The following is a 23,209-nucleotide window of genomic DNA, read 5'->3' as shown; positions in this document are numbered from 1 at the left end:
TCCTACAGGCATTGTGCTCCTCAATGCTTCTCAAATATACTGAAACCAAAGAGCACAATATATTTGTGACACTCAGAAGTAGAAGGCTATTATGAAGCGTTGGAAAGAAGCTTTGTGTTCCTCTATCAATGTTAAAGAAACTCTTTTAGAATCTTGAGAAAACTAGGTTTGCTTTAGTAGGGAGCAAAATTTATATCTCTCAGACTAATTCCTTCTGCCAATCTGAGGCTGCAGTCCAGATGGAAGGTTTTTTGCCACTTCCAGCAGCAATCACAGTGTCCCAGGCACTGTACAAACACAAGAAGATGTTACACTCTAAAGCTTTTTTTTTTTTTTTAAAAAAGATACAGACTAAAGGGGAAAAGGATATAAAATACAAGTAAAAGTTTGGCCAAATCCTGACCAAAGATCATATTTTAACTCCCTTCATGCAGCCCCAATCACATTCCCCACTTCCTTCTTGTTATCATTTGGCTGGCAGCAACGAATTGATCTTCAGGACAGAAAGGACAGTTAAAGGTATCCTGGATAATGCAGTACCAGGATTTGATACAATCTCATTTCTTAAAACAAGGAAGTAAGTGTTTTCCCACAATAACAAAGCTTCTGCCAAAGGCAGGCTGATACCTTTGCCTCTGATGACAGGGAGGCAGGGAAAGGAGTACTTAGTCATGCTAAAAGCTTATGAAGAGGTATTTAAGAAGAGATGCAGGAGAGGAGGCAGTTTAAGGACAGATATTTAAATTTTCAATCCACTGTAAAGATAGTAACTGAAGGCATTTGGTTACTTAAGAACTAACCAGGAAAGGGGTAAAACAACGAAGAGAAAAGAAAACAGCCAGGAATAATGAAAGATGAAAGAACGGCCAAACAGGAAGGTGGAAAACCAGAAATTAACATCACTGCACTTATATCTCTGAAAATACACTTTGTAATCAGCAACAATACAAACAGTGTTATATATTCATGGACTAGAACGAATTTGACAGCAAAGATATGCCATCACTGATTGCCCATTGCAAGGCCATAAGAAGAAATTACGTCAGTTGTGCCTTGCGGCAACAACAAACAATTAAACATACCTGGATGAAAGAGATTCCCCAATGAAGACTTCATTGAGTGCTCTCACAGGTAAAAGATGTGGACCAGAAACGTCAGATCCTGCAGATATTGAATACAACAGTCTTGAATCATGGCTCTAAAACCCAGATTTTCAAAAACAATTCACAACTCATTGGAGAGCACACTATGCTGCCTGAGTTTGTATTCTAGATCCAGTATTCCATTTTCTTCCAGCACTCCATGTTTCACTGATTTACTCTGTAGCCATTCACTGTCCTTTACTGGAGACGACAAATACTTGAACCAAGGTCAATAAGGCAACAACACTTATGTTCAGACACTGCTTTACTTGCAAACTCATGGGCAATCAGACAGACTGAAGTCTTCTCTTCTGTCAGCCACTCTTCCAGCCTAGTTAAATTTACCAACAGTGACTTAACGGACACTTCTGATAAAGTTCAAAGAATCAGACTTTATACCACAGGGTAATTAAGGGGGATTAACAAATTGTTCATGTTGACTGAGGACTTCTCAGTGAGGAAATGCAGACACAGGTTAAGGACAGAATCGTGCACCTTCGATCCATCATAATGGAAACAGTCGAAGGTGTCTGATGACTGAAGAATTACCCAGGGAGAGGTTCTCACTTCTAATTTCTCATTTGCTTGTTGTCTGTCTGTGACCAGCTTTTTCAACTGTAAAGTAACCTACCTCAAATTTAGCATAAGATCCGAGTGCATGCAGGCACACATTTTTAGTGTGGAGCTGCTAAACACAGCAAAATGTTCATGTGTTAACCTCAAGTGTCTATAGTGACCCTAAGACACAGCATTTTGAAAAAGCTTAGGTATTTTGCCAGGAGGCAATACTATTTAAAAAACAATTCTAAATTAACTGTTAATACTGAAAACTGGTTTTAAGTGTACAGTCCAGAATAAACATGGAAACAAAAAATAATCCCTTCAAAAAAACTTAATCTGGATCTTCAGCTACTGAAGGCTGTCTCTCTCTGCCTCTCAAATAAAACAACCAGACTTCAAATACCAAATATTTCAACTCCTACAAATCTTCATCTCCTATTCCAAGTTATCATAGCAAAGTGATTATATTCTTGTCAGATTTTAACCTACTTTGATCCTGGAATCTTTCGTTTATGTGAGCCCTGCTGTGTTGCTCTTGGCTTAGCTGCTGTTCATGTAAATCTACAGGGGCTGGGTTAATACCAGTTCCTTCAAGATACAGTCGGATTCTTTGCCGCCACTGCCACCTTAGAGAGGAGAAAGAAGTTGGCATCAATAGCTGAAATATTCATTACAGAATTAGATAGCATCAGAGAGTCTTCACTCTCACAGCAGAGCATCTAAAGATTAAAAGTGATACATATTCAAAGTCACATTTCAAGTTTTATAGCTTCCACTATCATTTTTAAATTTAGAAAGTTAATCATACTAAAATGCAAATACTTTACACGTAATTTGCTACGCAGCATTTTTTGTTTGTGTAAAATAGGACGACATTGGCCAAAAATAGTCTACAAATGTTATAGGTAATAACTCATCATTTTAGGCATGTGATGCTAACTTCTGAATTCATGACTGATGCAATGATTTTGAGAACAAGCTCCTGGGAATTTATACAGCAATACATGCCATATTTTTATCATCTTTTATTTGTATTTGCATATGACCAGAAAAGCAGCTCTATCCACCCCTTTATACATAAGGGCCACAAGTATCCTCTCATTTTAAGAATCTCTCCTAGCCTAGGAACTTTAGGATGCTGAAGAGGGATTCAAATGAAGAAAAAGAATGATAAAAAAGGCATTCTTCCTTAAGCTGTTACAACATTCAGATTTTTTAATTTTTTCCTAGAGAAGGTATCAATTCCTTTTTACTCTTAACAATTTAGACATTGTATGAAACAAAATAGTAATAGTTTTGATTAAGCAAAACACAAGGGAGTGTTACAAGCATGTCTTTTCCCAGTTCATGCTGTTGATATCCAGATGACAGTAACCAGGTTATATGTTTCCTAAGTTACAGCAAGGAAGACTTACAGTTTATATGACTACACTACCAGTTTTTCCTCGCTGGCATCCTTGTAGAGCCTCATTCAACACATCCTTAGTATATTACCTATCTACCCTTCAATTCCAAGTATAGTTTTACATAGTCAGGCAGACAGCATGCAATGAGCCACTATGCTAGCCTCTTTACAATACTTCTGCCAGAACATGTCAAAACCCCTACAAAACTAGAGAATGGGACTGCACACCTATTACACCACTATTCTGAGATCCTATTGCACAACTGACCGTCAAAAAAAGAAATGTGGGTAGTCTGATATAGTTTGTCCTTTATAAATTAATAATATTGGTTATTTCATGGGACTAGGAGGGTAAGTGCTTACACAGATTGTTGCACTGAAGTTGATATAGGGCGGAAATGCTTAGGTCGTAGTGACACTGTTTAATTAAGGCCTGACTACCTTGTATAAACAATGCATGCCTTACTAATGACTATGCCCTTGAAGAAGAGCTAGCAGACTGATAAAAGGGGAACATCTGCCAAGTGGGGTTCTCCCTTTGTGGAATTATCACCTAGCACCCATATCTGCCCCAATATGCAATAAAGACAATACCTCTGCTCCGTCTGTATATTGCAATGTCACGCACCAGATAAACGATCCCCCTTTTGGGAAAACAAAGTGGCTGACACTTTGAGAATGAGAAAAGACAATCCCCCATTTCCAGTCTTTGGCACCTCACCATCATTTATGCAACTCTGAGCCACCAGAAGCTCTTCCAGTTACCCATCTATTTTAAAGTTTCCTTAGCACCCAAATAAATTTGAGAACTGCCAAGTGAAACACCCACTCAGGTCCTTGCTTAGGAATATCCATTCCTACTATTCTAGAAAAATAACCAGGGAGATTCTTTCTGTTTCACTCTAGTGAGGCTTCAGCTCCATAACGAGCAACAACAGGAGTGTCAGCAACAAAAAAACAACACGGAATCCAATAAAACATCAGAATTGCCTAGATTATCAAGGGAGGTTACCATTAAGCCATTTTTCAACATGGTAAACTTCTACGCAGAATTCACGATTTGAGGCGTTAAAGATTTCAGTAAGCATCACCTGCTCCTTAGGAATTACATATCATTAAGTATTTTCCAATTACAATACTTTTTGAAAAACCAAAGATCAGTGAATCCTACCTGAACTCACCACGATAAAGCTTCTGTAGTGCTTCAGGAAACGAGTGAGTGTATCTCACAGGCAAACACAAATGACCCTCCGACCTGGTAGCAAAAAAGGACAATGAAAATGACAGTATAACTATTAAGACTCAAAAGACAAACCAAAGGTCTCTTTCTGTTACATAAAGCAAAGCTTTGACCTTTATGAACCTACACTAGTCTTGCGTAACAGCACATCAGCAACAATACACCTCTTCCAGCTCCTGAGGTGTATGTATGTGTGTGTGACACACAGTATTTCTCCCACATTTCCCCTAAAAACTGGCTGTTCAGTCAGTACGTAAGTACTGGTATAGTTCCTGTCACCATAGTTCTAGGCAAGGAATTAAAGTTTAATAAACCTTGCAAGTTAGAAAGAAAGTTTGCTCCATTTACACAGAAGTTAGTGATATGAGACAGGTAAGGAACATGCTTAAGATGAAAAGTATCTCATGTCAAAGTCAAAAGACTAAACACTGCTCCCCTTTCTTTAGTGACATTTGATAACATGAAGGCACTTGTTATTTGAACCCTGATATTCAGGCTTGATACTGCAGAATATCTATTCACAGCATTTCAAAAATTTTGGAAGAGGATTAAGGTATGGAAGGAATGAAAACTTTCAGCCACCACTTTCTTACCTATTAAGTTTAAATTAACTATCATAAGCAGAAGCCTAAATCTGGAAATCTTAGCGGACAGAGCCTTGGTGAATGCTGAGTTTTACTTGCCATCCATTTGAAGGTTATACCAACCAGGCAGTACTAATACACTGCATCCACCTGCCCAAATCAATCTTACAGCTAGGTGGATGCAGCTTGTGTGGAGTTTATAATAGGACAGCTAAATGCCATTAACTGGCTGAGGAGACTGCGTCCTCTGAGGTATGACAAGGTTTACAAGAAGAAACCAGAACAAACTTCTTCATCTGAGGCCCTATCAGATTTCCAATAGAATTCACCTTCTTCATGAAGAAGTCAAGTTTCTGTGCGTTCAGGCACCACACTGTTCTTACTTGCTTTTGTTACATCCCTTTTCCCGTCTCTGTTCTATACTACCACCTCTAGCCTCAAACTTCCAGTTAGCAATACAATCTAACTAGCTGCAAGGGCTGTTACACTGGTGTGTGAAAACCGCTGTGGCAGTTCAACACAATCATACTTATCCAACAGTACTTAATGGCCTCTCAGATACAACAGGATAAATAATCGTGGAAACTTTTCTAATAAAACAGGTTCACTTGTTTTCTGCAATCCACTAAAACAGACATCTACCCTGCCAAACGCTACAGGCCTACCTCATGCATCATGAAAACAGACGCATATTGTGCCTGCTATTAAATAAAGCACTGCTTTCCCAAATGTGTTTTTACCTTTCAGGATCAGTATTTACTCCAATAACTGGTTTAGATTTATCAAAGACCTTACTGGCTGCCAACAACATTGTACCATCACCTACAGAAAAAGCATAACAAAAGTTAGTTTCACTTCACATTCTAGTATCCCGAACAAAGTAGTCTCACATGTGCTGCAGCATTACCGTTAGGTGCTTTTCTGTCAACAACTGATCAGGTAAGCTGCAGAAAAATAAATTGGGACCACAAAACTACTGACACCTTTCAAGGCAGAGTAGTGACAACTGAATTCAAATGGCAAATGTGACTGGAAAAAGTGTGTCTTATCTGACAGCTACACACGCCAAGGCAACTGAATTTAGCCAAAGCAAGTCTGAAAAGAGATTTATGGAAATCTCTGTATGTTTACCAGCTGGTAAGAGAAATTCTGTAAGAAAATAAATTTAGAAAGTATTGCTAATCAAAGCCACAGGAGACAGGAAACAATACCAAATTTCACTGTGAATCACATGAAAACAATAACTTTAGTTCCATCTTAGTTGTTCTAGAAGGCACAGTTTAAAGGTCTTATTTAGGCTGAAATAGGTACACTTGGAAAAGAAAAGTTCCTATTATTCCAGAAAAATAACCAGGGAGATTCTTTCTGTTTCACTCTAGTGAGGCTTCAGCTCCATAACGAGCAACAACAGGAGTGTCAGCAACAAAAAAACAACACGGAATCCAATAAAACATCAGAATTGCCTAGATTATCAAGGGAGGTTACCTGTACTAGCGCTACCAGCTTTACCTAAGCAACTTAGCATGATGTTGAGTTAAAAGCTTCTGTTCTCTAGGTCTCAGAATATGTCAGTTGAAAGTACCTTTTCGCATAGCAATACCTACTGAAACGCCCTCAGCTATTTATAATCAATCCTGATGACTGCATTCACCTCATTTCAGAACTTCTCCATGGCACAGACACAGTTACACTTCAAGCTGCAAATTAAATATGCTAGAAGTATAAACAAAACCCAACTATGCCATATATTCAGGTCAATGACTTATTTTGGTTTGACGGTTTGCCATCATAAAAGTATTCTGGAATGTTAATACACCATAGAACAATGTCTCTTTTGAAATCGTTATTAAAAAAATCTCTTCCCTAGTCTGCCCTTTAAAATTCAGCTTGCTTCCTTCTTAATTCAGGTGAGATTCTTCTATTTTAAGAATATCTTGTATTGAAAACATAACTTATCTTCAGCATAAATAAAAAGCTCTTTTCCACTTGGAAAGGAAGTCTTAAATAAAATCGTTGAGGTAGAAATCTTGAAGTGCCACTGGTTTCCTCAGATATTGATACTCCTTCCTGTCTGTTAAACAGAAGGACAGCTATAACCTGAATCAGTCTTTGTACAAAGATACAAGCTCTGAAAAGCTTGGACGATGTATCACTTCCTGTCTGCTCACTTGTAACCATGACAAGTGTCGCCACAGCCAAACTGGCACCTTAAGCTCTAGCTTAGAGGAGTTCTCAGAAATCTACAGGCGTCTGTTAGGATGCTTCAGGAACATACACATATGCCTTTCCACTCAGTCTGCGTAGTAATCAGCAGCTAAGGGCAAAGTGGATCAGTGGGGAGCAGAGCAAGGCAGAGCAGTGGTCACATCTAACTGCCACTGATTACTGAACATTATGTCAGAACCCAGCAACACACTGCAGTATTTGCAGCAAATCACAAAAATAACACAAAAAGAACTGCTGCAATCCAATGTTAAAAAGAAACAATCAGGTTAGTTGCTCTGTTGGGTCATTTTAAAAGCTCTAAGCAGCAGCACAGGCTGCTCAGAAGTTGCATATTTTTACCTGTACCATCCAACTAGATACTCCAGTCACTGGCATTAAGTGTGAAAGCAAGAAAGACAGTTTGGGCAAGGGAAGGAAAAGGTAGTATGTTAGTCTTCACCTCACATACCAAAAACCAAAGAGTAGGGTTTAAGGCTATGTATAATCACATGACAGCAAGCATTTTATCCTCTTTAGTTAAAAACTATAGTAAATTCCACAGTTTATACTGTTTTACACAACACAATACTAAGCATTTCGAAAGCAGCCAGGCACTACGGTTCATTTCCTTGTGCTACAGCTTTAGATACTACAGATACTACAGGCAGAGAGAATGGTCACAACCATTGCACTTTGTCATATTTTCTGACAGATGAGCAATTTGTTTTCAAAATGTGCATACCTCCAGATGCTTCACACATCGCAAAATATTTTTGAAAAATTAATCTATGAAAACATACTGAAACAAATACTTCCCTTCCATACAGTCGTACCTCCTGCTGATATAACAGCATCCGCCCACCGAACTGTCTCTTCATTATATTCTCGACGTTTAACAAGACGAACTTCTATCCCCTCACTCCTACAAAGTGCAGAAAAAGCTTGAGTGCATCCTATATTATTCCTCGTCATATCCTTCTGAAAAGCTGACACGTAATTAAGGACTAATTACAGTGGTATTTGGCTACTAAGCATTTGACACTCACACAAATCCTTCACGTATTTTTCATCTGTTTTCAAGATAATAACGCTGTGTGTTACTTAACTGAACTGAGCTAGTTCACATCACAATTGTTTCAGGAATGACCCATTCACCTCCATCACTAGGTTTTCAGTATTCCTATGTTACTAGAGCTTGTAACACAAAGCTTCCTTTTGTTATTTTACACAATCTGTGAATATTTGCACTGTGTCTGAAACTCTCATCATTCATACATTCTTACCGTAAACTGTCTACAATGTGCTCCACGTTTTTTGTATGAATGCGATGCCGCTCCAGCAGACCAGCATAGTTAGATCCCTTCAAGGCAAGCTGTAAGACATAAATTTATTTTGTAAAAGTTAATCACTACAGTAAGTGCTCTTGAGTAATATAAATAAAAGCTATAAAAAAGCATGTATTTTATCTCAGTAGAGACACATGCTTTTATAAGCATTCCATTAGACACCTACATCTCTATATACATACCAGTCAGCTCACACTGACTAATCCATTAAATGAGTTACATGGCCACAGCAGCCAAGAATCACAGATCTTTTGAGGGTTCTACATAAATATGCAAAGAAGTATGCTACACTGACTTCTATGCCACTTCAGACACTTTGCCTTCCCTGAATCTTCTAAGTAATTTAAACTTAGTAAATCTACATAAAATAGTTATACTAATTATACTCCTTTCATGTGCTAAAAACATCCAAAGTGAGCTAATTACCCAAAGAGTTATAAACACTGTGCTATTAAAAAAGAGGACAACGGAAAAAGCAACAGGAATGATAACTCAGAAAACAGGAATCCTTGAAATACCTAGAGCACTAACCTTCAAATTGTATTAGAGCTAAAATGGAAGACTGCCTAGTGGTGGCAAAGGTGACATTTCCCCTGTGTCAATAAAAGCTTAAGATTAATCTACCTACTACCTTTAATATTGTCCCCTGGAACATAATCCAGATTTTTCAAACAAATTCACACCAATAACAAGACAAACAGCATTTAGTAGTTGCATTCTAGCACCGTTCTTCTTGGAACCTGAAGAATTTAAATAATCATGACACACTCTTTAGACCATGGAAACATTCTGCAGTTCATGTCGATACACTCTTGTGAGCAGGCAGGGACACTGCTTGCTGAAGATTAGATTTTTTTGCAAAAGGTTTCTGTGTGAGTAGTTCAGCCACCGTCTATACGCATTCATTCTTCACCTCACTTGGTGTGCTCAGCTGGGGCTGGTACTTCCAAATACATGTGTGCATGGAGATCAAGCAAGTAGAACAAACAAAGGTAAAGAGGATGTTAAGCAAAAGGAGTTTATAGACACATTCATAATGAAAGTGATACTGCTTTGAGCAGCAGGTTAGACTAGATGACCTCCTGAGGCTCCTTTTAGCCTGAGTTATTCTACAATTATACTGTCATTGCTTCCTTTCCCCTGACCAGTTAAAACCAATTTAGCAGCACAGAAACAGAACTTCTCCTAGCTTTTGTGTAGAGGAATTAATCTGTGCCAGAAGCTTTGAACGAGCACTTCCAGCAATTCATTCAAAGGCCTGTACTCAAAGTTCCACACCCTTCCAGGAGAAAGCAGTGCCAGCCAGCCACATCTAATCCCATTTCCGTAGAGATTCCCACACCACAGAACTACACAAAGGGGAGAGGACTAGCAGGATATGAAAATTACAGTTAACTGCAATCCAATACCCAACAAATACAATCTTTCTTCACCCGACACCTGTTGATATCAAGATGTCCAACCATGAGCTAAGTGCAAACACAGACTCGCCGCTGAAGAAACTGCAGAAAATAATGGAATTGGCCGCTCTGGAACTGCATGGCTGTCCTGCTCAGTGTGTTTCTCATCAGCGACTAATCTGCAGGAACAAAGTCTTTAGGTGGTCTTACAGCTGGGATCACGAAACCACCTCCAACAGAGGGGCTCCCATACTTTGCCTGGTTGCCACCAACCGCAGTACCAGCAGACAGTCAGAGTAGCTACCAGCTGTGCTCACTCACACACACACAGATGAACATGTGGGTGGTCGGAAAACATCCAGACAAAGCTTTCAGGTCATCTTGACAAAGCTGGTTAGTACTGGTTTACTGGGGGACAGGGTGTTATGTCCCGTTAACTGCCTCACACACTTAAACCCCTTGTTTCAACTCCCCGGCTACAATGCTTGCATACTCCCCTATGCCTCTTGCTCCTCCGGAGCCCACGGTGTTGCACTCGGAACTTACACAGTGCCATTGCGCTGCTGCAGGGAGGGAAAGAGTATGCAAGGCTATGGCCAGCTACAGCACTGCCCGTTGCCGAGTGTGCTGCCAGCCTCTCATGATCCATCTGGAGAAGAAAGTGGAAAGGAGAAAAGGAGGAGGTATTCGCCTCCCACAGACAACATCTGCTGCTGAGCACCACAGGTCTAATTTGCTAGAAGAGGTATTTTCAAATGTGCACAAATTGACGTTCCTTTACCAGCAGAAAGAACAAGAAACTCACAGCAGATGATAACCTCAAAAAAAATCAACTGTGTTACTACAACCAGCGCTCCCATTCATGCCTCCTCTAGAAGTATCTGCTGTGTATGAAACACGAGCACCTGACAAGCAGATTGCTGCTGCAGCACACGGTATTCAGGCTGCTATTTCTACAGGCCATTACTTCCACGAACAACAGAAACCGCAAACTCCATCTTGCAATTTTAGGTACCTGATTTATTTGGCTGATTTGTCAGCACACTATCTTTCAACATCAAAGACAGCTTTTGTCACAGAACAATGACAGTGCAATGAATCTTTGTAAGATCATTTGCAGACTTTTGAGTCACCAACACCAGTGGGGAGCCTACAGCTAACATCTCATTGGCATTGCCAGCAAGAAGTACAGGTAGACTCTGTTGCATGACAATGACACTATCCTGTAAATTGCATTTGCCTTAGGTGTGTTAAACTATTTCATCAGCAGCTTCTGCTTTCTGAAGAGGATGCTCAGCAAATAAGCTGCCAGTATCCTGATAACGGGTTGAAGTGGATACTTCCACTCTTGCTGAGAGCAGCCCTGCAGAACAGGTGGAGGTACACATCTCCTCTTCGATTTTAGCTCTACAGTAAGCAAGCAGATATCACTAACCAACAAGACAAATGAAAGTTAGGGCCTTGAGTTCAAATGGCAAAGCTACATCTATAGACTTAATGAATTGTCTTAATTTGCAAAATGCTCCAGAGATTAAAGCTCATCTCTAGCCTCATCCCTCTAGCTCAGACATAACTAACTCATGTTCATTCATCCCTCAGGGGTCTGCACTGGGACCGGTGCTGTTTAACATTTTCATCTATGACTTAGCAACATCAAGCGCACCCTCAGCAAGAGAGAGCTGGGGTTGTTCAGCCTGGAGAAGACAAGACTCTGAGGAGACCTTATAGAAGTCTTCCAGTACTGCAATGGGACAGACAGGAAAGATGGGAATGGACTCTTTATCAGGGAGTATAGTGATAGGGCGAGGGGTAATGGTTTTAAACTGAAAGACATTAGATTTAGATTAGCTATAAGGAAGAAACTCTTTACTGTGAGGGTGGTGAGGCACTGGCACAGGTTGCCCAGAGAGCTGGTCAATGCCCCAGCCCTGGAAACGTTCAAGGCCAGGCTAGATGGGGCTCTGAGCAACCTGGTCAAGTCGAAGATGTTCCTGCTCATTGCAGGGGGGATTGGACTAGATGACCTTTCAAGGTCCCGTCCAACCCAAAGCATTCTATGACTCTATGAATTCTCTGAAGAGGTGAAGTTGCACAGTTAATCAAACTAAAGGTTTGTTTGCTGAGCCTCTCATTTCTGTTTTCCAGGATGCCTAAGGAAGGTGGATAACCTGGAGTGATTGTTTTGTTTCAAAACACAGTTTCTTTGGCTGTTTTTTGCTTTCAAATGGCAGGTAGCTGAACAGGATAGATGTCTGAAAACAGAAGCTGTAGAATAACAAAAGACATCTTTTGTTTTTTCTTCTCAATTTCATGTCTGACTTTCTAGACATGGGCTAGAAAATAAAAACACTATTCCTACAAAGCTCAGGATCTTCAAGCTGGAGTATGCTTGGCATTTCTTGGTGTTGAAGCTGCAAAAGCATGTATGAGTGGTCACACAGAGGTCTGAAGCCTTGCACTGCAGGTTAAGTAATTTCTCCAGCGGTTATCTGGAAAGTTCAGTAAGAGCAAACGAAACTAAAAGTACTGATGAATAGAACTTATTGGCTATGGGTCTGTAAGCACACAGGAAAAATTGCTTTCACCGAGTCCCACTGGCTGAGGCTCCTGGAACAGGAAAAAATAACAGTAAAACGTACAAGAAATGTTGCCTCAGAGCACAAGGGTAGTCAGCTGTGGGTGGAATTAGTTAGAAGCAACCAAAAGCAGAAGTACTCATGGAGGGCGAGAAGAAACAGCAAGTACAACTGTAGGCCTATTAATCTGACCTCAACAGCATGCAAGATTGTAAAATAAAATGCATTAATATATACGAGAGCTATTCTAGCTAAAAGTGTATTAGCATGTGAAAACAGGGACAAACTGGCAAAAAATACATTCAGGCAGTGAACACATTCAGAGATCACAGCAGGGATGCAATGCAAAGCAGACTTCCAGCAGAGCTTGCACTGGAAAACACACTCAGGTGAGCAGAACATGCTCTATGATGGAGTTCTTTTTCCTTAGGAGCCAGAAGGAGAAAAGGTCTGGACTGAATTCCTGACAAAAGCTCTTCTTTTATCTTCTGGCCTGATCCTTTTTTAATCACAGGACAATTTTTTCACAGAGCTCCTTTAACAGTCATTTAGGCAAGAGACATCTGCTTGACTGTCTTCTGGAGTCTTAGCTCTCACCTCTGGCAAGTCTCACCCCACTCATTTGAGCTATGGGTCAATGCTGGCCCTCCAGGAATAACACTGCGCAAGGAGGACGTGGCTTGTAGCCACAAGTACAGAAGCAACACGAAGCCAAGCAACATCCGAATACACACTGCTGTGTACATACATGGATTATGGTCCTTGATTTAGAGAATGAGGAAAAGAAAACCCATAGCCAAGACTTACTGACACTGCTAACCTAAGCATTATGATAAAACATTATCCTCTCTCAAAAAAGTAATGTAAACGTTGTCCAGAGTGAAACTGTGAATTGAGCACCTTGTACATCTCATCCTAGTACACAAAGACTAACAGGAGCCTTTCAGATCCATTTTGGCTATATATGAATATACATATAAAAATATATGTTCATATTCTCATTAATAGGCTTACCCTGAATTTACAGCACTAACCTTCACGCTGCCTAAAAGTGCCACTGCACCAGGGTGGAGTTAATGTCTCTATCTACCAGCGAGTTGTTTTACAAGTGTTGCTCATTCAAGAGTTAAACTAAATGTCTGACTAGCAGAAAGAAAAAAAAAAACCACCCCCAAAAAAACCAAACCACACAGATCTAGTAATGATTACTCTCTCAGATTTCTACAATGAACTTCCACACGCACCCCACCAGGGAAACAAGAACAGATCACTAGTTTTCAATATACCCAATTTCTACAGAAAGAACCACCAAAGAGATGTAGAGAGCAACAGCTAAACACAGATGTTTGAATTTTAACCGAAAGAGGAAAATACTATGACCACTATAGGTATAATCATCTAACCCTTTCTAAGCAGAGTACAGCAGTACTAAAAGTCCTGTATTTTCAGAAATTGTCTCTTTAGATTCACCATATCTCCCAAGTACTAAGCTAGTGCTCTTGGTTTTACTCTCAGTCTTAAAAGAAACTAGCACTTACTTTGACAGGAATATGAATAAAAGTATTCTTCCAGAAGTGTCAAGTTTTGAACTAGAAACAGCTTTGAATATAGCATGTGCTTCAAATAACACACTCCTCTTAGCTTCCCCAACAAATAAGGAACACTGACTGAAAATTTGCTGAAGTACCAAAGTCAGACTGGCAACCTACACTTGCATGCAAGTAATTTTCCTATGTTCTAGTGTTAACTACCAGTTAAGCTAAATCTTGACCTGTCATCCTAAAAACAAATCCAGTTTTCCTCACAGGTCAGGCAGACACTGAACCTCCTGATTTCTTAAGAGCTCCAATCACATTAAGCTTTCCTATGTCGTAACATAAAAATAATCCACATACAAATAAACAGGATTAAAGCATGATTCAGCTTCTGAATCTTACAACAAAGTGCAGAAGACAAGAGATAAAAAAATCTGAGCGCTTAGCCATAGCAAAATCTGCCCAGTAGAAATCTGCAGCTTGGAGACATATTTCAAGGGGCCCACAGAAAAGGGTTTGCTAGAAGGGCAACCACAGTAACCTTGAATCACAACCCTGAACTACCAGTGTGTTTTCCAGCACCAGCTGGAGCTCATAGGGGAGTTGAATTTGGTCGCTGTATACAATACATGTCCAGGTTTGGACATGTAACTTTTACAGTAAGTGTAGGACAGCACGCCCACCCTCAATTTCTTCTAACTACAGAATAATTATCAAGGAAAGTATCATTTATGAGCTTCAGTTGCTGTATTTATACAAATGACAGCAAGTCTGCGGATGACACCAAGCTGAACAGTGCTGTTGCCATGCCTGAGGGACAGGATGCCATCCAGAGGGACCTGGAAAGCTCAAGTAATGGGCCCATGCAAACATCATGGGGTTGAACAAAGCCAAGTGCGGGGTCCTGCACATGGGTCAGGGCAACCCCGCTATCAACACAGGCCGGGGGATGAAGGGATTGAGAGCAGCCCCGCCGAGAAGCACTGCAGCACTTGGGGGTACTGGTGGATGAAAGGCTGCACAGGAGCCACCAGTGTGCGTGAAAGGTAATAGGCTGGTCCTACCTGACCAGCACTCTTGCCTGTCTGCTGTTCATTGATCTACTAACCAGCCGTCAGTTGCTCAGAATTCTTCCTAATATTGCTCCTGGCCATTTACTAGGTTTCTACCAGTTGGCTACGTCACCTCTCGTGCTGTAGAAGATCAGTGGGCTGCTTTAGCTAGGAAATCTTTTTGCTTAAACTTTCCTCACTGTTGTCTTCAGCAAGTTAGACCCCTCACTTTCATTACATAGTCACAGCAGCCCTTCAGATGATGCCTTTACATCTGCTATAGAGTAGTGGTTATCAAGTGTTTTGCATATTGCAGCACCTTGTACACCATTATTTTTGTAGTAGCTGACTTCAGTAATTTCTTCACTTGGCAAGAATTATGTGCCTAAAGCTTTACAGAAGTGCTGCTTTGGGGCAAGAGTTCGATCTATACACAAACAAAAGTAAAAATGCCATAAACTGGTTTCTAATTCTTCATCTACCACATGAAAGTATTAGTGTCATTTTAACCACAACTGAAGAATACACATAGCGGTTTGTAATTCAAAAGGCTAATGCAAAGCAAATTGTTGTGTTAACTATAAACAGTAACTACTTTCTGCACTAACAGTTCCTACAAACCCAGCGCAATCCAGGCAATTCAATCATTAAGTTGTCATTAATTCAGCAGGACACCAACATAATGTCATAAATCACTACTAAGTACTTAAACAGTATTAAAGTCACTTCCAAAAAGCAGCCTTTTTCAGCTGTACAAAGTATCAGATGCTTGGTGAGACAGCCCATGAAGTTTAATTTAGGTACACTGAAATCCCCTACTTTTGCATCTGTTTGCTATATATGACTGAGTATACTTGAATGGTGTGCTGGAAAAAATAGATGCTATGGAAAAAGGAATCACTACATCCCAATTATTTGTTTCCATTATTTTCCAGACTTCTGACAGAACCACTTAGAAGCAACTTCTTAGTAAAGCAGATCCAACTGAAGTTACTTAACACTCATGAAAGTATATCAAATTTCAAAGGTAAACAAATGCACACTGTGGTTGTGTAACCTGAAAAACATTTACAACCACCTCAGGTTCCAGTGGACTAGCTTGAAAAATTTACTTCTGAAAATAAGTGTCTTCAGCTTTATATAATCTTGGTGTACTATAAACTGCGCCTTGAACTCTGTATGCTTCAAATTCAGTAGATCAAGATCTTTTCTTGACCTCTTCTCGGGCTGAGGTAGAGCCAAGTACAGTCCTACCTGTTTTTAAACAATTTATGTGCTCCCTAGAATAACATCTACTGAAATAATTCATACTACAAAACTAGCAGAGATCAGTTGTCTGAACTCAACAGAACAATGAAGAGCTTCACAGTACCACTTCATTCATTACATAAGTTTCTATTTAAAGATCCTACCTTCAAATGCACCACTGTACATTTGGATCCACAAAAGAACACAGGAGTAAATACTCTAATACTCACTGCTGTTTAGAATAGCTCAACTTTTTTTTCCCTTAGAAAAAGATTAAAAATGATTTCTGAAGAAAAAAGATTCTGCTGAATTATCTAATTTCATTTTAAAATTAAATTCAGTTGAACTCTGATGTTTGCATATTTTTTCCTTCTGCTACCTTCCTTGCATCTGTAAAAATCCTAGTGTTTTGAAAATATGCAAGTTACTTTTTCTAAATAAAGTTCTAGTGGATCAGAGGCATCTGGATTGAAGTGCAGGTCTCTCAAAAAGAAATCTAAAAACAAAACACCTGGCTAGTTTCCAAAAACTTGCCTTGGGGGACGTGGTGTGACATTTCACAAACCTGAAAGGTAACTCAAAAGTGATACTAAAAATAGTGAAAGATACTACCTTTTACTATTTAATGTAAAAGCAGGTAAAGAATTTTGTCTACAATAAAAAAAAAAACAGTTACCTATCAAGTTACAGGTAAAATAGTACATTTCCCCCAAGGCAGAATTTTCTAAGAAACACTGCAAGTTTAATGTGCAGATTAGTAACAGCTGGTGCCGCAACCATCCAAATTCGGAATTGGGGGGATTAGGGGGTAGCATTCTTCTACGCACACACCCACACACCCCCCCCCCCCCCCGCAGTTCTGTGGGTTTTGTTTTGCTGCACAAGAAAATATGAGCTCCAGCTGAAGCTCTCCTACCTGCTGGGAGACACTCCTTCCTTCCTTCCCTCCCTCCTTCCTCCCAGCCAGCCCTGATCACTGTTGTTGGTGCTGTATGCAGAAGATGAGTTCACGCTGTGCCTCTTTTAGGTGAGGCAGTATCTTGCTAACAGGTTACCTTTTCTCTACCCAGATACCAGTTTTCAAGAAAGCTCTGTGAACTTCACACTCCTGAGGTGACCACACCTGACAATTTGTTGCAGTCACTGAAATGACCCAAAACTTGTTCCACACCTCCAACTCCTTGCTCTTCCTCCCCGCTCCAAATAAAGACACATAAACCAGCCACCACAGAGTATCAGCTGTGTTCCACACTGAATCGTCTTCCTCCAACGAACACCAAAACTAACCTAACTTTTCTTCTGACAAGACATTTTCAAAGGTAATTAAAACTGTGTATGAAGTGTGTTTGGACAGCTAAGTTGTTCATCTTCCCTCAATACCTTCCAGCAGTGTGAAGTCAGCAGCTGCATCTCAATTGCACTATCAAACAAAAAAAAAAACAACAGGAAATTAGTTTTATCTACTACTGGGATATGAAGTTGTCTTACTTTACATAAGGACAATAGCAATGCTTGCTCTGCATGGGTTTGCTGAGAGTGGAATAGAGTCAGGACATACAGTAGCCTTCAGTGTTAGTTGACTGGATCACTCACTTCTGTAACCAGATATATTTAGATGCCAATCCCAATAACCAGGTCAGAGGAAATTTACATTGCTGTCATTTGCGGTAAGCAAACTGTTTGTAGGGACTTAGAAAAACAACTAGTATTCTTATTTAACTTTAAGCTGGTAACTGCAAGTGTTAGCAATCCAATAGTCTCTTTAAATCTCATGCAGGCAAACAAAATTGCTCCTTGGGTGATTTTATGCATAGAACTTACTGATGCAACGCTTTTTTTTAAAGTGCTGGGTGATTTGGTGGCATTTTTCTTCCCTGGTATTAAAGATCTATAAAAATGAGACATTTCTGTTCTAATATCCCTCCTGAACTAAGACTCCGAAAACCTCCCCTGTACAATAGCACTCCGAGCACTTAATTATGATTTTTATAATAGTTCAGAATTCAAACACTAATCATGATAGTCAGATGTGTTTAGGTACAGTTAGAAACAGATTTAAAAGACTCATTTTTAAGTATGTAAGTATCTGCCACCAGACACATAAAAACAATCATCTGAAGCAAGCATGCGTAACATGTATGGAGAGATGCAATGAAAGATTTTATCTTCCACAGATCTACTGGACACTCTTCCAAGAGTGTTGGCCCTTGCTCTCCATCTCTCTCCCACCTGTCCTGCTCTGCTGCTGTCTGCACTGCTTCTTCACCTCTCCCGTCTCTGCTTGCACAGAGAAAGAATTCGGGAATCGTGATCTTGCAGCTTTGACTTTGCAACATGTACTAGCGTTTGTATAGCGCAACTCACTTCGTGTGTTAAAAAGAAAGACCGCAGAAGTATTTAGGCCACAGCTGCTCAAGGCCTCTATTGCCTACTAGAAGCGTCAGCCAGCTTCGATACTGAGATATTCTGCTTCTTGGAGTATACTGTGATTTATATAGTGTATCATAGATATGATACATGCGATGGTCTGTATCATATTTTAGTATCTACTGGTGCATAACAATGATTTACCTTCAGCCTCCTCAAATACAGAGCAAATCCCATTTAATGAAGACATGTGCCCAAAGGTGCACATGAGGTGTCACTTCCACATCAAGTGACTTCTTGCATTTTCTGTCTTAATACATGAACACACTGATTGCAACAGCTAAGCGCAGCTCTGCTCGGTGATCAGGCACAACTGCCTAAGCGCACAACGATCATTATTTGTGCTATATTAAAATCTGAAGCTTCCAAGTAGAGACACCAGTTATCTTCTAGGAACTTGCAAACATCTCTCCCGCCCACAACCAGCAAGCAAACAAGCCCAGGTATGGCTTCTCAAATCTAAGCCTCCACTATTGCCTTGAAATTAAATTTCTGTATTTCAGATAGACAGCATCTGGACGTCTGAAGATCCATGACAGACGACAGCACCGTGCTCCTCTGCTGGTACCAGCTCCCTTGCACCGCTGCCACTCCACAAGCCAGCTCTGGGGTCACCTGAGCCCCCGCAACGTAACACAACCCCACCACCCCCCTCCCTGTCCGGGCTAGCTGACAGCACCACACCAGCCAAACCTTCCGGACGCACTTTTGCTTTCACTCTTCGCCAAACCCCAACAGCAGGCTTTCAGGCCGGCCCTGCCCTCTGCGTGGCCGATCAGAGTGACTGAGCTCCCACGCCAGATTCACAGCAGCGTCAATTCACAGCCTTCGGGAAAAACTTAGCATCACCCTGGGCAGCAGCAACAGGGACTCGCTGCATGTCCAAGGGCAGTGCCTGGCCTCCTGTCTCAGCAACCAGCAGCCATGGGATCAGCTTCTGAACTGTCCCCGGGAGAAGCAGGGACACGGGGAGCACGGGGTGCAGCCAAGCTCAGGAAGCAAAACACATCGTGTTTCCAAGCTGTCAGCAAAGGACGCGGCACAAAGGCGGAAGGACACTTTGCAGCAATCACTCTGTTGAGAAGGGATCTCTGTCCACAGCAGAGAGGGTAAGGGTTTCCTGAACCTTCACCTAACACATTTGCTGAGACTGCCACTAGCTCAGAAAGTCTGTGGAAAAAATCTGAAACCAGAGTCACAGCAGAAAGTAAATACAGGTGTTTTTACAGGTCAGCTAAAAAATCTGAGACACAGGCAGTAAGAAGAATTATTTCACTCCTTGTTTCCTATTTCAAAAATATAATTCTGGAAGAGCTCTTCAGTGTGTTCTTGCACAGATCTTTGTATTCCCACTCACACGGCAAGAGCCTAACTCAGTGTTGCTACACACATAGTTAGGCAAGTTAGGCTACCTGGCGACACCATGAGTTTCATCACTGCAGTTCCCTGCCTGGAGGTATTTTCCATGGAAAGCTAGATTAAAAAAAAGCACCAGTCCTAGAATAAAAATCCTTGGGTTCTCCCACACACGGAGAATTACCTTATACCTGTAAGTTACTCCAAAAGGACAAACTCTAAGGTGTTCCTACAACTACTACAATCAGACACTGTGCATTCACAGTTACTTTTTTTAAAAACACATCTTCAGACTGATACAGGTTACCAATCATGAAAAACATGTATTCTTGTGAGACAAGAAACTGCAGCTATCACTCTATTCAGTCAAGAACACCTTTAGGGACGTGGAACACTAACACCACCGCTCACCAACTGATTCACTGTCCAAGCCCTGCCTGTACACAGGCGCCTCGGGAAACGTGACCAAACACGCCATTTTGTTTTTCTTGGGTTTAGCTGTGCACTGAGGACAAACTTACTCTCTACACTTAACAGCACGAAATGCCTCAAGAGAAGCGTAAGTGAAGACAGTGAAACAGTCTTACACATGAGCTGTAAGAGGCACTGCTTTTCCACAGCCACCATATGAAAGCAAGCACAGGGACATCTCAGCAGCAGGAACCTACACGCAGGTGAGAACAAGAACACAGGCTGTTTCCACATCAAACTTGGTGCCATACGAAATTTGACTAGAGTGCTTTACAAAATATGTAAAAATGCTTGGACAGAAATTCTGTAGGAGGTGGATGACCAACTGAAGTACGCAGAAAAATGTAAAAACTATCTTGCTTTAGATGCTGTACTTTTTATCCCAGTGCTTTACAAAGCAAGGCTATGCAATCATAGCATCTGTCCCTGCTACGCACGTTAAGCACATTTGCAAGTTTAATCCAAATGCTGCCAACGAGCAGAGATCTTAAATATCTCCAGTTGTGAGAAACCAGGAACCAGACAGACCCAGACTAATGGTCTCATTCGGAACAATAACAATAACATGAGCTCATGACCTGGTCTGCACAGACTGATGGCAACCCAAGTAGCTCCAGCAGGCACCACGCTTCGGCCCACCGAAGGAGACGGCCACAGGGTATATGGAGGGTAGGAAGGGGTCTCCCCGCTTGCTGGGGGGAAGACACCAGACACTGGGTGCATATATCAACTCTTACAGATACCTGCTCTTCTTAGTACACCTTCATTAACGGAACAACCACCTGGCTTTGTACTGAATGTTTATTGAAGACCAACAAAAAACGCTTTTCTAAAAACCGTGGCAAGACAGATGGATGCTGACAGACTTTAGGAAGTTCCACCTGAACGTGAGGAAGAACTTCCTCCCTCTGAGGGTGACGGAGCACTGGAACAGGCTGTCCAGGGAGGTTGTGGAGTCTCCTTCTCTGGAGATATTCAAGACTTGCCTGGACAAGGTCCTGTGCAGCCTGCTCTAGGTGACCCTGCTTCGGCAGGGGGTTGGACTAGATGACCCACAGAGGTCCCTTCCAACCCCTACTATTCTGTGATTCTGTGATTCTGTGACTCACAGAGGTCCCTTCCAACCCCAAACATTCTGTGATTCTGGGTTGTGGGACTCTCCACTGAGATGGGGAGGCCTGGGCTCACCCCGCTCCTCTGCTTGGCATCCTTGCCTCACCCCCTCACTTCATCCCGCAGGTGTTTTTCTAACGAGTCCTCCAGCTAAACAGCCCGAGCTCTCAGTCACAGAATCACAGAGTGTGGGGGTTGGAAGGGACCTCTGTGGGTCATCTAGTCCAACCCCCTGCCGAAGCAGGGTCACCTACAGCAGGCTGCACAGGACCTTGTCCAGGCGGCACTTGAGTATCTCCAGAGAAGGTGACTCCACAGCCTCCCTGGGCAGCCTGTTCCCAGCGTGCCTTCCCCCGAGCACAGCCCTCACACACCACGCGCTGCCAGAAACAGCCTGCAGCTTCCTAAGGGAAGCCGAGCCCCCCCCCGCCGACAGCACCCGGACCCGCTCCCCGCACACGCCCCTCGGCAGCCTGCCACCGGCCACCGTCTCGGCGGCCCCTCTCGCACCCCCTCCCCCCGGTACCGCGCTCGGACCGGGCTGGCGGCGGGACCCAGCGCGGGGAGCGCGGCCGCCCACCCGCCCCGGCCCGGGGCGCCGCCCCGCCGCGCACCAGGGCGAGGGGAGGCCCCGGGCCCGCTCCGGACACCCGGTCCCGGCGGGCCGCTCCGCAGCTCGGGCATCCCCCCGCCCACCCGGCGGCGGCGCCCGCGGAGGCCGGGACCGCCGCCCTGTCGCGCCGCTCACCAGCTGCTTGAGGTCCTCCTCGGAGAGCCCGGCGTAGCGGTACCGCTGCTGCTCGAACTCGTACCGCGTCGTCTTCGCCACCACCGCCACCCGCGACGGGCGGAACCCGCCGCCGCCCCCCGCCCCCGGCCCGCCGCCCCCCGCCCCCGGCCCGCCGCGGCCCCGCCACTGCGCGGCGGCGGGGCTCAGCCTGCGGAGGACGAGGAGGCGCCGGCGGGCACCGCCGAGCAGCGGCGGCCCCGGCAGGGCGGAGGAAGCCCCCCCCACCGCCGGCTGGCAGAGCGGCGAGGAACGGCGGGCGGCCGCCCGGCCGGCGAGGCAGAAGTAGCCGCAGAGGAAGCCCCTCGCGGAGGACATCGCCCGGGCTCACTGCCGGGCCAGGAGCCTGCGGGCGGGAGGGCGCGGCGCTGCCCGGCGGCGGCTGCCCCAGCTCTGAGGCGTCCTCCGCGCCCGGGCAGCGCTCGGCACACATGGCACGGCCGCGCCGCACCGCCCCTCCCCTCCGCGCGCGCAGGCGCCGCCTCCACCAATGGGGTAGAGCGCAGCCGGACACCCGCCCTCCGCGGGGCGGGGCAGGAGCGGCGACGAGTGCCCCCGAGCCGGGCTCGGCTCCCCCGTGCGCATGCGCCGTTCTCGACCGGAGGCGCCGGCCTGAGGGAGGGAAGGCGGGGACAGCGCGTGGCGAGTGCCCGCCCTTCCTCGCGTTGGGAGTGCCGGCTGCGCATGCGCGGCGCGCGGAGCGGCGTTCCCGCGGGCGGCACGTCGGCCGGCGCGCGGGGGGCGCTGTGAGGCTCCGCGTC

The 23,209-nt window shown here is 43.3% G+C and overlaps 1 protein-coding gene across 2 annotated transcripts in view; it reads right to left on the bottom strand.

The window, feature by feature from the left end:
- NADK2 (NAD kinase 2, mitochondrial) overlaps positions 1 to 22,873 on the bottom strand; it is a 33,853-nt gene extending 10,980 nt beyond the window's left edge. Inside the window, exons 1-7 of one of the 2 annotated variants that reach the window (XM_075446920.1) lie at positions 22,410 to 22,873; positions 8,421 to 8,509; positions 7,971 to 8,059; positions 5,673 to 5,754; positions 4,280 to 4,363; positions 2,193 to 2,329; positions 1,083 to 1,161 (exon numbers count right to left, since the gene is read on the bottom strand). In XM_075446920.1, the coding sequence (XP_075303035.1) occupies positions 1,083 to 1,161; positions 2,193 to 2,329; positions 4,280 to 4,363; positions 5,673 to 5,754; positions 7,971 to 8,059; positions 8,421 to 8,509; positions 22,410 to 22,766 (917 nt within the window). In that variant the 5' untranslated portion in view covers positions 22,767 to 22,873. Of the gene's footprint in view, positions 1 to 1,082; positions 1,162 to 2,192; positions 2,330 to 4,279; positions 4,364 to 5,672; positions 5,755 to 7,970; positions 8,060 to 8,420; positions 8,510 to 22,409 lie in introns of those variants that run through there. The other variant, XM_009943646.2, reaches the window with a different exon arrangement.
- Between the last annotated feature and the right edge of the window lie 336 nt (positions 22,874 to 23,209).

The sequence above is a fragment of the Opisthocomus hoazin genome, chromosome Z (genome assembly GCF_030867145.1).
Source record: "Opisthocomus hoazin isolate bOpiHoa1 chromosome Z, bOpiHoa1.hap1, whole genome shotgun sequence".
Lineage (NCBI taxonomy): Eukaryota > Metazoa > Chordata > Aves > Opisthocomiformes > Opisthocomidae > Opisthocomus > Opisthocomus hoazin.
Note: the sequence above shows the minus strand (reverse complement) of the source record. Positions and strands in the feature narration are given on the sequence as shown.